The 16,591-nt window shown below is 34.5% G+C and overlaps 1 protein-coding gene across 2 annotated transcripts in view; it reads right to left on the reverse strand.

Annotated features, from left to right (window-relative positions):
- ANK2 (ankyrin 2) overlaps nt 1-16,591 on the reverse strand; it is a 308,584-nt gene that overhangs the window by 176,009 nt on the left and 115,984 nt on the right. Inside the window, exons 6-8 of one of the 2 annotated variants that reach the window (XM_044681395.1) lie at nt 5,613-5,798; nt 5,191-5,214; nt 1,482-1,580 (exon numbers count right to left, since the gene is read on the reverse strand). In XM_044681395.1, coding sequence (XP_044537330.1) covers nt 1,482-1,580; nt 5,191-5,214; nt 5,613-5,798 — 309 coding nt within the window. The remainder of the gene's footprint in view (nt 1-1,481; nt 1,581-5,190; nt 5,215-5,612; nt 5,799-16,591) is intronic. The other variant, XM_044681396.1, reaches the window with a different exon arrangement.

Raw genomic sequence — 16,591 nt, forward strand, 5'->3', positions numbered from 1 at the left:
ACCAAGAAGTACACAAACTACCAAGCTCCATAGTCAGAGGGCATGGGAAATGAAATGGAACCAATGACTCACTGAATTGGAGCTACTCAATAACAAGTATTTACCAATGAGATAGATTGGTGGGATAAACAAATGACATACCATATATGTCTAAAGCAGTGATTCCCAAAGTGGGCACCACCGCCCCCTGGTGGGTGCTGCAGCAATCCAGGGGAGGCAGTGATGGCCACAGGTGCATTTGGGGGCAGTGAATATCTGTAAGGGAGTGGTGATAGTATGTGACAGGGGGCGCTAAGTAATATTTTTTCTGGAAAGGGGGCAGTAGGCCAAAAAAGTTTGGGAACCGCTGGTCTAGAGAAAAAGGGAATATTCTTGCACTGTAAGAATTCATGTGTACAAAAATTCTAACTAAATTTGAGTCACTTGGATTTCTGAACACATGAATTCTATTTCAATATAAGTGGTTTCCTTCATAATTCTATTTTGATTTATGAATTTTAAAATTTTAATATTTTAAAATATCTTGAAAAAAGAACAAAGAATGTTCTATACCGCCAAAGGTATCTATGAAACAAAAAAGTTAGAGGAACTTGTAATGCTCTTTATAGAATTCTCTTAGGCCATACTCTTCTTTAGGGAATGCTTGTACATAAAAAGTAATAATATTCAGGATGGTCCATATTCTTTCTTATAGTACTTATTTCCTCACTAGTTCTGGAATTTCTAAGATTATTTGTTTAAAACACAAACATGCATTTAAAAGTTAGTTTCTATAGAAAATATGTTCCTTTAAAAAAGACATTTTTCCACAAAATAACTTGGAGCAAAATAAAACTTAATTTGAAAATAAACCAAACAAATTGATCTTCAAAGGAGAAAAAAAAATCTGTCTACATGCAGAATATATCTACCAATCGCATTGATGAACTTTGTTGGCTACCATCTATAATAATGTGAAAGCATTCTTCCTACATTTCTCTTCACATGAGCTTATTTTCTCATTAGTTTTTATCCTGAAATTGCAGTTTTGTCCAAATAGCCCTTTTCATCATTGAAAATATTCTAGACCATTAGGACAAAAATGAAAAAATCTATCAAATATATATGTGTGTACATAAAATCTACTGCCTACACTATGTATGTATTATGTATGGATTTCAATGATACATGTGAGACTGATCCCTAGGGTTCCTTAAAATGAATTGCTTTATGTGGAAGAGATGATGGAATGTTTATCATCCTTAAAACACATTTTTCATACATTAATTGTGTGCATGGCCTGTACTCTAGAGCTATCTTACTTTGGATCAGGTTAGTAGTATGAATCTCTAAAGACTAAACTGGACTATGAATTATTGCCTCACCAATTAGCAGGAGGGAAAAAATGATAACCTTTGAATAAACCCACAAGATTCTGTTTGCTTGGTTTTTATTAATGTCCCCATTAGTCACAACCCAGAAAGAAGAATTCCAATCCATACCCTAGCTGTGAAGTCCACAGCGGCTCCTCGGTTGAGAAGAAGTGTCGCCACATTAACGTTTCCATAGTGTGCAGCTATGTGCAATGGGGTAAAACCACTCTATACAACAAAACCAACAGAATAGATGTCAGTAAAGGAATGTAGTATCCTAAGGAGAATATAGTAATTGAATGAAAGCAAGCATTGGTCAGAGTACCCTTTGGCTGCAATCTATCTAATATATTTGTGACAGTTCAGATGAGAGAATGCACAAAAAAGTCTATTATATTATTTGGCAGCCCATAATATGCCAATGGATCCTTAGTTATTTTTAAATCTATTCTTGTGGAACATTAATTTTCATTTTATTTATTTATTTATTTAGCTATCCATTCATTCATTCATTCATTCATTCATTTATTTGTTTGTTTGTTTTAATGATAATAGAAAGATTTTATTTTCCCCAGTGATGGGATGTAAATAGTGCATATTTGGGGGATAACAATAGTTAGCTAAAACATCAAATGAGTGGAAGGAATAAAAATAATGAATGGAAAATAACAAGAAATTTCTGCAAATGGAAAACTCAATAATCTATGTTACCATTTTAGCCTGAATGGTAATTTTCAACAAACTATTTGGAACAAAAAGGACATTTTGACTAAATTCTCATAAAGGAATTTCGATGATTTCTGTGAAGGAAGGATGGATATTCCATTTTCTCCTGATCTTCCATTTATCATGGACCCATCTCCCTTTCCAAGAAGAGCTCTACAGACTGTCTCTAGTTAGGCTCCTATTTCATAATGCCAAATCAAGGAGAAACTTCAGCCAAATGAGTTATTTAGCATGATGGTTAAATAAACAAGTAATAAAAATTCTCTTTCGATGAACCCATTCTTTAAAAAATGAATTCTGCCAAACTAATTTTTGGAGAGACATAATCTTAAGATCCTGTGCAGGATAAGAAAGAGTGGCTTTCTTTGTATCTTGTCTTTTGACCATATTCAAAATAGAATCTATGCCACTTCTACAACTGAAAAACATGAAATATTGTTTCATTCAAGATCATACCATCAAATTACTATCACTTAATTCTTTCTCTTGCAATATAAAAATATTACAGATGATCACTAATCAAATTTAGCTGCTCAGATATTATTTCCTATGGTTCTATTTACTTAAATAAACAGGTAAAATATCTCCATCAAAATCTAAGCCTCTACCAGAGTTCTTTCCTATACATATTTTCAACACATCATTTCAGTGTTCTAATTTAAAAGAGGCCTATTTGAATATGAATAAAGCCCACATTTGGATTTGAATAAGTGATTAAATCAGTCTGTAAACATCAGCTTAGGACACTTTGGGGAATCCTTTTTTGCTCCTGGAAAATAATTTGCAAAGTAATTGAGAAGTCCATAAAACCAAGGATGCATGCTAAGAACCAGTAGAGACTGGTAAAATCACTCTGAAGTGGTATCTGCAAATCTTATAATGCCCATCATTAAACTGTAGATCCATCCCCTAACCCCAGCCCCTCCCCCAAATCTTTAGATCAGGCCATTTAATCTTTTCAATGCTTCGGTTTGGGGAATACTTTATTGACAGAATTTTTTTTCAATTTTCATCCAGATACTTAATTATCACACAAATATGCCCAATATGTGTTTTATTATTCACTTGATTTCGATTCAATATTCACTGAATACTGCTGAATCATTTCTAAATTATCTGTAATGAAAATCTATAGGACTATGTGATTTGGATTCATGAAGAGGGGATGAAGAATCTCAAACATTTGTATAAAGGCTACTATGTACCTGACACCTTATTAAGCACTTACAAATACAATATTTACAGAACAAGGAAACTCATGTAAGATATATGTGAAAGAAAAGCAGAATGAACTCCAACCTGGGGCCCAGATGGAGGTCTTTCTCTTTTATTTAACTGTTTTTTTTCACATGAATATGAACTGCCATTCTCTTTCTAATCACACAAAACAGGTGTCATCTTACATATAGGCTATGTTTAATTTTTTTTCATGGTTATATATGAATATAAACACATATATATGAAAATATATGTATACATATTTGAGAATACAAATATACACACATATGAGTCAAATTGGTGACTATTTATTAACAGAGTTAAATTGGCCTTTAAATATTTCAAAATTTAAAGGACTATAATCAGCGATTATTAAAAAGCCACAAATGTTATTTAAACCAATTTCCTTCTTTTATAGCCCTTTTAAGATAATTAGAGGAAAATACCTTTTTCTTTCATTTTGGCCTACTTTATTGGGATTCAGAGGATCACAAGATTCAGATATTAAAGGGACTTTAGAGATCACATAGTCCAGACCCTTCCTTTTTATAGATTTATAGATTTAGATAATTTGGCCCAGGATCAGTGGTAGTAAATAGCGATGATAAAATTTGAACCCAAGGCATCTGATTCCAAATAAAGTGTTTTTCTTGTACTCCCACTTTCAATGTAACACAAACCAATGGAAAAACTGCTAGAAAATAAAACTGATTTCTATAAATGTAATGTATTTACTAACTACTAAATGTTTGAGTATTCTGAAGTTCACAAATCTTAGCCCAAGAAGCAAAAGACTGTTGAATTAGATTGAATGGTGCACCATTCATAGATCTTCTATGCTCAAAAATGTGGATTAGTCATTACATTTTTATTTCCATAGTATGGGCAGCAAACAAAAAAAAATATTTAAACAAAATGTGTGAGTCAGTGGGTCTTGTTCAGACATGGCCAAATGAGCTAGTGAACAATAAAAATTTGATCATCAACATTCCAGACCAACAATCCCTGGTGACTGCAAAGTGTTAGTTTGCTACATGGAAAAACAGATTAAGTCATTAGATGTGTTTTAGGACTTGAGAATATAAAACTGAATGATTATGATCAAGTTGAATGAATGGTCAAGTTCATTATGTGCCGAAATTTTCCATTGATAAACAATTCAGTTTGATGAAATGGCCACAAAATGGTAACATAGAGGTGTGATTCAACATGTTTTTTAAATTTAACTTGGTTTTATTGCTCACATAAAAACTGTCAATAACAATGATCAGTGCTCGTACCTCTCTTCTTAGAAAGAGTGTACCAGTGGGGACAAGTTTTACTAAATTTGTGCTATTTCCTACACAACAGTGACAAAAGTACACATGAATGCTGTATATTGTACATGTAATGCATGTACATGTGAACTCATACATATGTATAGGTACATGCATGAAGTGTATGTTTATAATATATGCCTACATGTTATATGCACATGTAGGGTATGTGTATATAGGTACGTGCAAGTACGATAATATTAGCATGCATATGTTTATGTATTTATAGCTCCCTGCCTCTATCTCTATATAGATTGTGTTTGTGTTTGTGTCCAGGCAAGTCATTTAACTTTTTAGCATTCTTGGCTACCTACTCTGTAAGGCTATGAGATACAGAGAAGATATCAGTTTTCACTGGTAATGGAAGGTTCCTCACTTGAAACTAGTGTTTCTCTGTCCCTAGAAAATTATGGGTGTAGCTCCTCTCCTGTATCATAGTTTCTCAATGATATTAAAACTTTCAAAAATCAATTTCCTAATAATGGATCTTCCAATTATTAGTATGAATTAGTGAGCATTTACTGGAAATGGACAAGAATGAAAACAATATGCATCCTTGTATATTCACAATACTGTACCTCAGTTGTCCTATTCACCATCATCTGAAGCAATGTTGTTTGGGAAAAAGAGGGAAGATGTTACACAAAGATCAAGAAGACAATCATTTTATTCATTGTAATCAGGTATATTGCTTGGCTAGACTAAGCACATGCACTAAACAATCCAAACTTTTTATTCAATAAGAAAAAAAGCTAATCTTAGCCCTGCTCTTTCCTGAATGTAACCAAAATAAGCAAATAGATTTACAAAAAGCTGAATGTTTCTGAGATCTGACAGTCAATTTTTCTAGAAAAGACTGCAAAAATTCTGCTCTAACTACTTTCTTTTTATGACAGAAATTGATTTTCCATTATCATTGGACCCAATAGATAGAATCTCCTAAAAGATGCCTGGAAACCTGAACCTCCCTTTTTGCAGAGGTTCTGAGCTTTTTTTTTACCTTGGATTGAACATCAGCATTGTGGTCATTTTGGAGCAGGAGGGCTGCAGATTTGGTATCGTCTTTCCTAGCAGCAATATGCAGAGCAGGCAGGCGGACTTTCCCCTTGGTATCATTCTCCAGGAGGATGGCCACAGCTTGGTTGTGTCCCTGTTGCAGTGCCACAGCCAGGGGGGTGAAGCCATCCTGGTAGATGAAAAAGGTCAAGAAGGTTTTGTCAAATTGTAGATGCTTAGGATATAAGTATCCTTGAATCTAGGATCTGTTCCTTATCAAAACTTTGGCCAAATATCTGGTGTCTAATACTAGGCACATCCAGTAGGCACTTAATAAAGGTTTATTGAACACATGAATTATTAAAGTCCAAATTCCCTCTAGATTTTTTCCAGTGAGGGGATAGCTACAGTAAGAAGAGGTTGAATACTGTGCGTGAGGAATAGAAAGCAGGCCAACTGAATGGACCTTAGAATATATGAAGAGAATAAAAAGACAGGAAGGAAGAAAGCTATGAAGAGTTCTAAATGATAAACAGAAAGGTCTATATCTGACCATGTTACATGAGCGATAAACCATGGAAACAGAGGATATTTCTGTAAAGTTTAGCCTTGTAAACAAGTAAAACTCAAAGCAAGGTAAATTTGACACATTTAAGTATTTGAATAATGATTACTGCCCTGCGAAATATTTTACATCATTCACTTCAACAAACATTTATTAAATACTTTGCAAGTAGCAAGACACTATGCTTGCTTGGTTTTCAGGATATCATGACAGATCCTGTTATACAAGCATTTGAAGTACCGAAAGAGTGTCATAAGTATGAAGGAAAGGAGATCCAGGGAAAATACTGTTAGAAACTCTGAGGAAGACATTGCTTTCAACTAGAAGAGGAAGGAAGATCAGGGAAGACCCAGGGCAAAATTTGTCTAGATAGATTTTCTTTACAGTGGCCATGATCATTAACAGAAGGAAATGATGAGTGATACAGAGTTCAGTTGAGGGAAAATATTCTACATCCTGACTTCTGCTCCCTCCTGACCCTGGCTTTCTCCAAGAATCAACATCTTCTATGAAGATGTCCTTCCAACTCCTACTGCCCTCCTTCTGAAATTATCTTCTATTTACTGTGTGTATATGTTATGCATGTGCATAGTTATTTGCACTCCTCCCCACATTAAAATATAGAACCTTTCATAACAAAGACTACTTTGTATTTTTGCCAACATTTTCTTCATATCCCCAGTGTCAGTCATGTATTAAGTGTAAAGTATAAAGGTTTGTTGATGTTTTGACTTATTAGAAGATGGTGTGAGCAAAGGCATTAAAGCTGAGGAAGTAAAAGGAGGGAAAAGAAAGAAGGCAAGAAAAGAATGAAAGACAAACAGTAGTTCTATTTAATGGCCATGTAAAGGAAGGGGATTACATATGAGATAAGTCTAAAAAGATAAATTAAAGCCAGACTGTGAAAAATGTTGATATTTTATATCTTATTTGGTAAAAAAATGGAGAAACACTGGAGATGTTTAAGTAGAGAAATTTCCTGATCTGAAAGACCTGAAAATTTCTCTCACTCGTCTTAAACCTATTCTTTGTCTTCACTGTGATTTCTAGTCCATCTAGCATATCTTGCTGCCAGAGATCTTTCCTATTCCCCTCCACCCCCGGTTCAATTTCTCTCCCTTCTAAAGTTTTATCTTCCATCCACTCTGTATGTTTCTTTCATATAGCTAGTTATGTAAATATCATATCACCAATAATAACTTAAGTTCCATGATGGTTGGGATCATTTCACATTTTCTTAGTATCCCCAGTGCTTAGCACACTGCCTGATTCATGCTAGTACTAAGAATGTTTGCATAGGCAAAATGGTGAATCATAGAATGGATTTTTGTAGGATACTGACATGGGATGATAAAGCTTTCTAGCTAGATCTTTTGGTTACATTTCCCATCCATCAGGGATCACACCCCAACCCAAATCTTTCCAGTCTTCTTATACCTTATACTCTGAAACTAACTGGCATTGATGGGGCAGAAAGCAATACCTATTCAGGAAAAAGTCAGGGAGAGAGCATCCCAATGACACTAATATGAGATGCTGATTGCCCTCATAGTATCAGAAATTTGAATAGCTGTTCCAAGCATGTATACTGGTACTCATGTTCTCTCTTTGTGTGATGTAGATAGATGTCCATATATTCACTCATACATTATTCCTACAAAACCCACTCTTCCCATTGCATAGTTATTTGCACTCCTCCCCACATTAAAATATAGAATCTTTGATAACAAAGATTACTTTGTATTTTTGTCAACATTTTCTTCACATCCCCAGTGCCTGTCATGTATTACGTGTGACTGTATTTATAAGAGAGAAAAGATCAAGATTTAGAGAGGGAATGGATGATTATTACTTTATTTGCATTTCTTTTAAACTAAAATGCCTTTGTTAAATTAAAAAGATTTTGTTAAACGTAACTAATGTAACCAAGACTAGAAGGGAAACAACAAACTGGAAAAATTTTACAGCAAATTTCTCTGATAAAGGTCTAATTTCTTAAATCTGTAGAGAACTAAGTCAAATTTATAAGCATACAAGCCATTCCCCAACTGACAAATAATCAAAAGATAGGAACAAATGATTGTCAGATAAAGAAATCAAAGCTATCAATAATTGCATGAAAAAATGTTCTAAATCACTCTTGATTAGAGGAATGAAAATTAAAACAAAGTTGAGGCAACATTTCATACCTATCAGATTGACCGATATGACAGTAAAGGAAAGTAATAAATGTTGGAGGAGAAGTTGCAAAATTATGACATTAATGCACTATTGATGGAGTTGTGAACTGGTCCAATCATTCTGAAGGGCAATTTAGAACTATGCCCAAAGAGCTACAAAACTGTTTATACCCTCTGATCCTGCCATATCACTTCTGGGTCTATATCCCAAAGATGTAATATTAAAAAAAGAGACAGGACCAATTTGCATTAAAATATTTACAGTAGCTCTTGTTATGGTGGCAAAGAACTGGAAATGTTTTTTGAGGTGATGAGGGGATGTCCACCAATTGGGAAATGACTAAATAAAATATGGTACATGTTGGTGATGGAATACTATTAAGAAATGATAAGCAGGATGATCTCAAAGCAAAATGACCAGAACCTGGAGAACATTATTCAAAGTAACAGCAATATTGTATGATGATCAACTGTGAAACCTCAGCTACTCTCATCAATGCAATGATTTGGGACAATTCTGAAGGACTTCTGCCTCCAGAGAAAGAACTATTGGAGTCAGATAGATGTGGATCAAAGCATAATCTTTCATATCAGTGTATTTATGGTTTTATTTTGGCATTTTGAATCTGTATGAGTGTGCTCTTACAACAATGACCAATATGGAAGTATGTTTTTCATGATAATATAGGTATGGCCCAGATCCAATTGTTTACCATCTCCAAAAGAGGGGAAGGAATGGAAGGGAAGGAGATATTTTGGATCTTATAATTCTGGAAAACATATGTTGAAAATTATTATTACATGTAACTGGGAAAATAAAATATCTTAAAATTGAAAAATGAAATAAGATGCCTTTGTTTTTTTAACTGAGTGTATCATTTTCTAGGTTACAAGTTCAAAAGTAAGACATACTGATCAGGGCAAAGGATTTTGTCCCATAAAATATTTAGAACTGGAGCTAGCTTACTTATGTGCCTAGAGAAAGAAGGGCTTTTTTCCCCTAACACATAATTAGTTTTTTGTACCTTTTTAACATTCAAAGTAATACTAGCATTCTCTCATATTAATGTATTAATTCTTGGGCTTGGGCATACACATACACACCCACACATGTATGTTAGGGTCTTATATAACTTACAAAGCTATATATTTAAGACAAGTTAGCAATTTAGAGCTAAATAGAAGAGTTCTTAACAAGTTCTTAACATTTAGAGGCACCAACTAGATAATTTTAAGTGAGAGAGAAAGAAGTTTCATTTTATTTTTCCATGTGTTTTGCTGACTTTTTTCCCTATGATAAATAGGGGGGAAAGTCAGTCTTCACTAAGAAAAACAGATGGATTGGCTTTGCTCTTTCTGGGGGACTTGTGGAGGAAAACGAAGATGGTAACACTTTGATTTTTGTAAAAATGATAAAAAAATCCTTAACATTGTAGTTTCTTTTCAACCTTCCTTCTTTTTGAATTTCTATTAGCTCTCTACACTTGGAGATATCATGTCTTATGACATCTCTTTCAAAAAAGAAAAACAAAGATGTTTTGCATTGATAAGTTGCCAGAAGGTCTGCTTAGACTACAGAACTGTTCCCCATAGGCACTTAGCATCAACCCGGCACACCTGAGACTAAGAGATAGTGCCATAGTGTCGCCATAATGTCTACCCTGTTATCACACCTCATCTGACTGTCTCAGTACTTTGTTACATTGCTGTTTTTTTGTTTAAGTAGGCTAAGGTTCAGAAACTCACATTTTTTAAAAACTGACTTGGAGAATAATTCTTTAATAATCGTATATAATTTCCCACATTCAAAAATGAGGCAATCCACACCTGACTATTTTTTCAAAGGCTCCTTTACACATCAAATGAAAATTAACACTGATAACTACCTTTTTTCAACAAAGCATTCCTACTTTGAGAGATTTAGGACATTACATCCACTTCTACCATGGTAAATTGTTCTTAATTTAATTAATTTGAATGTTTTAAATTGATTGGATGTTAGTGGCTAATGCACATTTGGAATTTCAGGATGATGAAAAGATTTGAAGAGGAAACTTGCCAATTGAGAATCAGTTGAAGGACCTGAGGATGTTTAGCATGGAGAAGAGGAGACTTTAAAGAGGCAATAGCATTTAACCTCAAATATTTGAAATGTTGTCACATGAAAAATGAATTAGAGTTGTTTCACTTGACCCTGAAGTGCAGAATTAAAACCAATTGAAGTTGTAGACATACATATTTTGGTTCTAGGATAAAATCCAAAATCCTCTGTTTAGTATTAAAAGTCATTCATGGGTAGCTAGATAGCTCAGTGGATTGACAGTCAGGGCTAGAAATAGGAGGTTCTGGATTCAAATCTGGCCTCAGACACTTTCTGGTTGTGTGACCTTGGTTAAGTCATTTAACACCCATTACTGAGCCCTTACCACTCTTTTGCCTTGGAATAATACTTAGTGTTGATTCCAAAACCAAAGGTAAGGATTTAAAAAGAAAAATCATTCACAATCTAACTGCAGTCATGATTCCCTTTTCTGCACTCTATGGTCAAATCAACCAGGGTTACTTGATTTTCTTACAAACAATAGGAAAGAGAAAGCCCTACTATGTGCTAGGCACTGTGCTAAGGGCTTTACAATTATTATCTCATTTGAGCCTCACAACAATCCCATGAGGTAGGTGCCATTATCATTTTCAATTTGTGGAAACTAAGTGTCTTACTTAGGGTGATACAACTCGTGAGTGGAGTTGTGTCTACCTGACACTAAGCCCAGTGCTCTACTCGCTGCACCATTGCATTTCCCCCTCTCTGTGCTTCTCAATAGGCTCTCCCCCTTATCCCCTGAACAATATTCTTTCCTCAGCTCTGTTTCTTAGAATTCCTAGCTTCCCTCAAATCTCGTCTCCTCTTATATGTCACCTTTCCCAATTGTCACCCTCCCCATAATGCCTTATACATTTGCTCCTCAAAATTATCTTAAATTTACTTAAATGTATATGTACTATTTCCACCAAAAGAATTTAGGTTCCCTAAGGACAGGAACAGTTTCATTATTGCCTTTATGTCTCCAGCATTTAGTAGCTCGTTGTAGATAGAATACTGGGTCTGGAATCAGGAAGAATCATCTTCTTGAGTTCAAACCTAGCCTCAGATATTTATTAGCTGTGTTACTCTCAGCAAATCACTCAATCCTATCTCCCTCAGCTTCCTCATCTGCCAAGTGAAAGGAAGGAAATTGAGAAGGAAATGCCAAACCATTTCAGTATCTTTGCCAAGAAAACCCCAAATGGCATCACAAAGAATCAGATATAACTGAAATGATGGAATGACAACAAAATCTCTAGCAACTGACACCATGTCCAGCATGTAGTAAATGCTTAAAAAAGCTTTTTGATTCATAATAATAAAAAAGCCATTAAAATCTTCCTAATTTTCAAGAGCTAGTCCAAACCATTCATTTATTCATTCATTCAAGTAAGAATGTTTGAGGTAGAGAGTGTTCTATATGCTGAGGTTACACAAGGACCAAAATGAAACAGTCTTGGCTCTATTTTTTAAGTGTTAATGATATGGATACATCACGATTTGCCTTAAGCAAGAGGTGGATATTAATAACAATGACTAGCATATATAGAGAGAACTTGAAACCTTGCAAAGCACTTTTCCCCATTTCACATGCTCTAACCTCTACCTAGCTAAATTCCAGCTGTAACCTCAGATATAGATAATCAAATGAGATTCCACATGTTGTCTCATGACTCTACCTACAGCTTTGCTTTTGATACCATTTCCTAGAGTCCTGATAGAATGTGAGATTTCTTTAGGTAAGCAGGCATTATCTTTGTAGTGCCCTCTTTAATCAAAGGACTGTGGGATTCAAGGATTGAAGAGACTTAAGGAACCATCTTCATTTGTAGCTTTACCGGAGCTGTGACTACAAATGATGCAATATATATTTCTGCAGAATTTGAGGAAGAGATAGTAAGTCAATGATAGTGGAACAGAGTGTGCACAAAGAGCAGTAATAAAAAATAAATTTGGAAATGTAGTTGGGAGCCAGGTTGTAGAGGGCTCTTATAGTCAATATAAAGATTTTGTATTAGATCTCCAAGGCAGTAGTGAGCCACTGAAAATTTTTTTGAGTGAGGAGAGAGGAGGGTCTTAAAACTATGAATTTGTCAGCTCTATGGAGGACAAATTGAAGAGGGAAGAGACTGAAAGCAGAGAAACCAGTTAGGACTCTAATGTAATCATTCTCACCAGAGGCTAAGAGGGCCTAAACTAAAATAAGGACTGGCTGAATGAGTGGAGAGAAGGGGAGAAATGTGAGAAAGTAGAAATGATAAGATTTAATGATTTGATCGCTGAAGAAATATGGAGGGTGAGTGGGAAGAGAGAGCCATGGATGATTCTGAGGTTACAAATATGGATGACTGGATATTATTAACTTTTCCAGAAGGAGTAGTAGTAGTGGTGACAACAACGACGATAATGGCAGCTAGGGGGCACAATCGATAGAGCATTGTACTTGGAGGCAGAAAAGCCCGAGTTCAAATCCTGACTCAGATGTTTACTAGCTGTATGATCCTGGGAAGTGAATTAACTTCTGACTGATGTAGTTTTCTCATTATAAAAGAGTGACAGTGAAAGCACCTATCTCACAGGGTTGTTGTGAGAAAAAATGAGATATTTTCTTGCAAACATTAATGCTATATAAATACTAGTTGTTGTTATTTAGTGATTGATGGAGTAGTAAGTTTGGGGAGAGAAAAGATGAGTTCCATTTTGCACATGTAAAGTTGAAGGTACCAATGGAGCATCCAGGGATAATATCTACCAAGTAACCTTTGACCCAATACTGTAACTTAAAAGAGAAATTATATATATATATATATACATATATATATATATATTCCCAAATCTACATGCATCTAATGTGTGTGTATACATGTAGATTTGGGAATACTCATAAAACCTTCTAAATAGTATCCAATAGACATTGCTTAACAGTATGAAATCGTAAAACCAAACCCAGGTTAGTTCTATTAATGAAAGAAAATATAATGCTGAAGGTAGAAAATTGATGCTACAAGTGAACAAATAATATGAAGGTACCATCAAATATGCCTATTTTGAGAAGAAAACAATAATCAAAATGAGGAGGGAGAGAAATAGTAGGTTATGTTTAAAAGAAATAGCAATCATAAAGAAATAGTTTTAACTTCTCTGCATCTCAATTATTCATCTGTAACACTGAGATAATAATGTCTCTAGTACTGATCTCAGAGGGTTTTTTTTATAGCAAAGTGTTTTCAGACTTGAAAGTACTATGTGAATCCCTGTAATCATAATTGTAGTCTTGGTTTCCATCCTCATCATCAACAGTAGTAGTGCTGGTATGTTAGAGGGAAGGCTGCATTTTTTCAGGTGTTTTAAGGTCTGCTAGTTGTACATGTCACATGAATAATTAGATAAACTAATTTAATCCATCATGAATTTTGTGTTCATTGATTAGCTTTCTTCCATTAAGCTACCATATAAATAAAATTGGAAGTGCTACAGCCTTTACCAACTACAGTTTTGCCAAGTGATGGCTTCTCTACTGTGAATTCAAAGAGAGGGACAGCTGAATGAACAGCTGAGCTGGACAAATGACTTAAGGTTGTAGGGGGGGGTCTAGGTGGTAGCTGGATTAATATATTACCATCCTTCCCTCCAGATACAGGAATTCAAATCCTGGAATGATGACAAGTAAAAAGAAATTGAATGATATTAAGCTAATCTCCATTTGTTCACACACTCTTTGATCAATAAAAGATCTCAAAGAATTTGCAGGATTACATTTCCATTTATCATAGGCTAAGAATAGGAAAGAAGAATGTTAAAGTTAAGTGGTACAGGGCTTTAATAAATGAATCCTAGCCATTCTCTCTGTGAAAATCCCAATAGTTTTTTTTTTGTTTTTGTTTTTTGTTTTTTTAAGGAGAAGTAGTTCAGAAAAAGGCATGTGTCTTTGGGGTTAGGAAAATCTGGGTTCAGGAATATCTTGATTCTGAAATGCTGGGTCCTGGCTGGCTGACCACAGGTAAGCCACTTACTTAGTGCCCTAATTTAAAGATGTGCTGCTGATTTGCATTAGGGGAGTGTTTCCATATTAATAGATTCAGAAGTCCAGATAAGATAAAAAAAATTGTAATGATGACAATGGCTTTTTTTAAGGATAATTATTGCAAACAATTACCAAACAACAACCAAGCAACAAATCAAAATTAGGGCTAAAAACAAAATATGAAACCTACCTTCTGTCAAAGGAGTGAGGGATTTAAATGCAGAAAAAGGCACTTCTGGGATATATGAATATGGAAATTTATTTTACTGGACTAGGCATAAATGTTTATTTGGAGTTTTTTTTCTTTGTTATTGTTCAGTGGGGGAATAGAGGAAGAGATAAATTTTTATATAAGTAAATAATAAATAATAAGATAGATGTTAAAGAAAGAGATAAAGAGTTGCAATTTTTTAGAGAAGGGAGTTATTTTCTGATTAGGTACTAGAAAGAACTATATTGCAAGTATATACCAAAAAGTCAGATTTTAACCATCTTACAAATCACACAATGGAGAGGTAAAAGAATAACAGTCAAAGAAGAGGCAGTAAACAATAAAGGATTTAAGTGCTGAACCAAAAAAATATTTCACAAAGGAATATTATAAGTAATCAGAACTATAATTATGTCCTTCATTTTATCCAAAGGCATTGACATTTTACTTTTAAGTTAAAATCACATAGAATTTACGTGTAAATTATAGATAGAAATAAAATATTGAAGCCTTTCTTTGCCCACCCCAAGAACTGCCATCACTCTATATTTCGGTGAAATATGTTTCATAAGTCACCATTGTCAAAGAATTAATCCTCTGCAGTCAATAAGGTGGTCATTAACCTCTCTGTGGTAAATTAATCTTTGGAGATGAGCACTTAGCCTATCATTGTAAGCATTCTAGATGTCAATTCAGCTTCGTAGGACTTTTTCCTGGTGAATTCAAGGTCTAAGAAGTTCCACCAAGCCAGAAAAGCTTCAAGTAAGCCACATGCTCTTCTCTCTGCAGAACAGCCATAGTCATGTACAACAGAGGTTCATCACCAGCAAGTTGTCCCCACTGATAAATTTTATTTTCATAACATTTGAGAATCCAGTGTCACTGCCCCACCATGATGGACCAAGGTTTGTGCGGAGACAAAAGGATGCTTACTTTTTAAAAATTATCATTTTTACTAATCATATTGTAAGGTATGAAAAACTCAAAGTCAAGTTCACAATCTTAAAGAAATATTTAGTAGCTTATGGAGAGAGGAAGGAAAACAGAACATAATGATCAGGTTCAATACAAGGATCAAATACAATGTGTATAAAACTCTCTTCAAAGAATATAATTTGAGAACACAAATCACACAAAATCCATATTGAATAAATTATGGATAGATATCTTCTTCGCTGTTTCTTTCTCAAGACCAATCATCACTCTATTATTGTGAAATTTCCAAAATTTAAGCCTTTTGTTTTTCAGACTTTGCAGGTTTAAAGCCATCTTGAAAAATCTTTAAAATGTTCTACCTAACTTTTAGCACATAAAGGATAAGTTCTTCGGCCATTATTGAAAAATCTTCTAACTGAAGTAGATGGCAAAGCTAACCGCGAATTCACAATAAATGCTTTCTTCAGCTTTCCCTACAAATTTGTGGGGAACAGATACGAGCATAAATTTTTATGTAGACATTTTCAAATTATTTATCATTTAATATATTACCATCATGAGTGGTACTTTTACAAAATCAGAATATAGGATTATTGATTTATAATTAGATGAGACCTCAAATATCATCTATTACAGAGGTTGTCATTACAAGTCAGGAAACAGATGCCCAATAAATGACTGGCCCAATGTGACACAGGTATTAAGCAATAGTGCCAGGGTTCAAATAAACAGCATAAAAAGGGAACTTGAAGAACATATCTATTCATGAATGCATTTGTTGGTCATGACCTAGGGATCATCTAATTCAACCAAGTTTACATATATCTTATCAAGGGCCAGAAGAGGTATTTTTTTTTAAACCCTTGTACTTTGGTGTATTGTCTTATAGATGGAAGATTGGTAAGGGTGGGCAATGGGGGTCAAGTGACTTGCCCAGGGTCACACAGCTGGGAAGTGGCTGAGGCCGGGTTTGAACCTAGGACC

Source organism: Gracilinanus agilis, chromosome 6 (genome assembly GCF_016433145.1).
Source record: "Gracilinanus agilis isolate LMUSP501 chromosome 6, AgileGrace, whole genome shotgun sequence".
NCBI classification, from domain to species: domain Eukaryota; kingdom Metazoa; phylum Chordata; class Mammalia; order Didelphimorphia; family Didelphidae; genus Gracilinanus; species Gracilinanus agilis.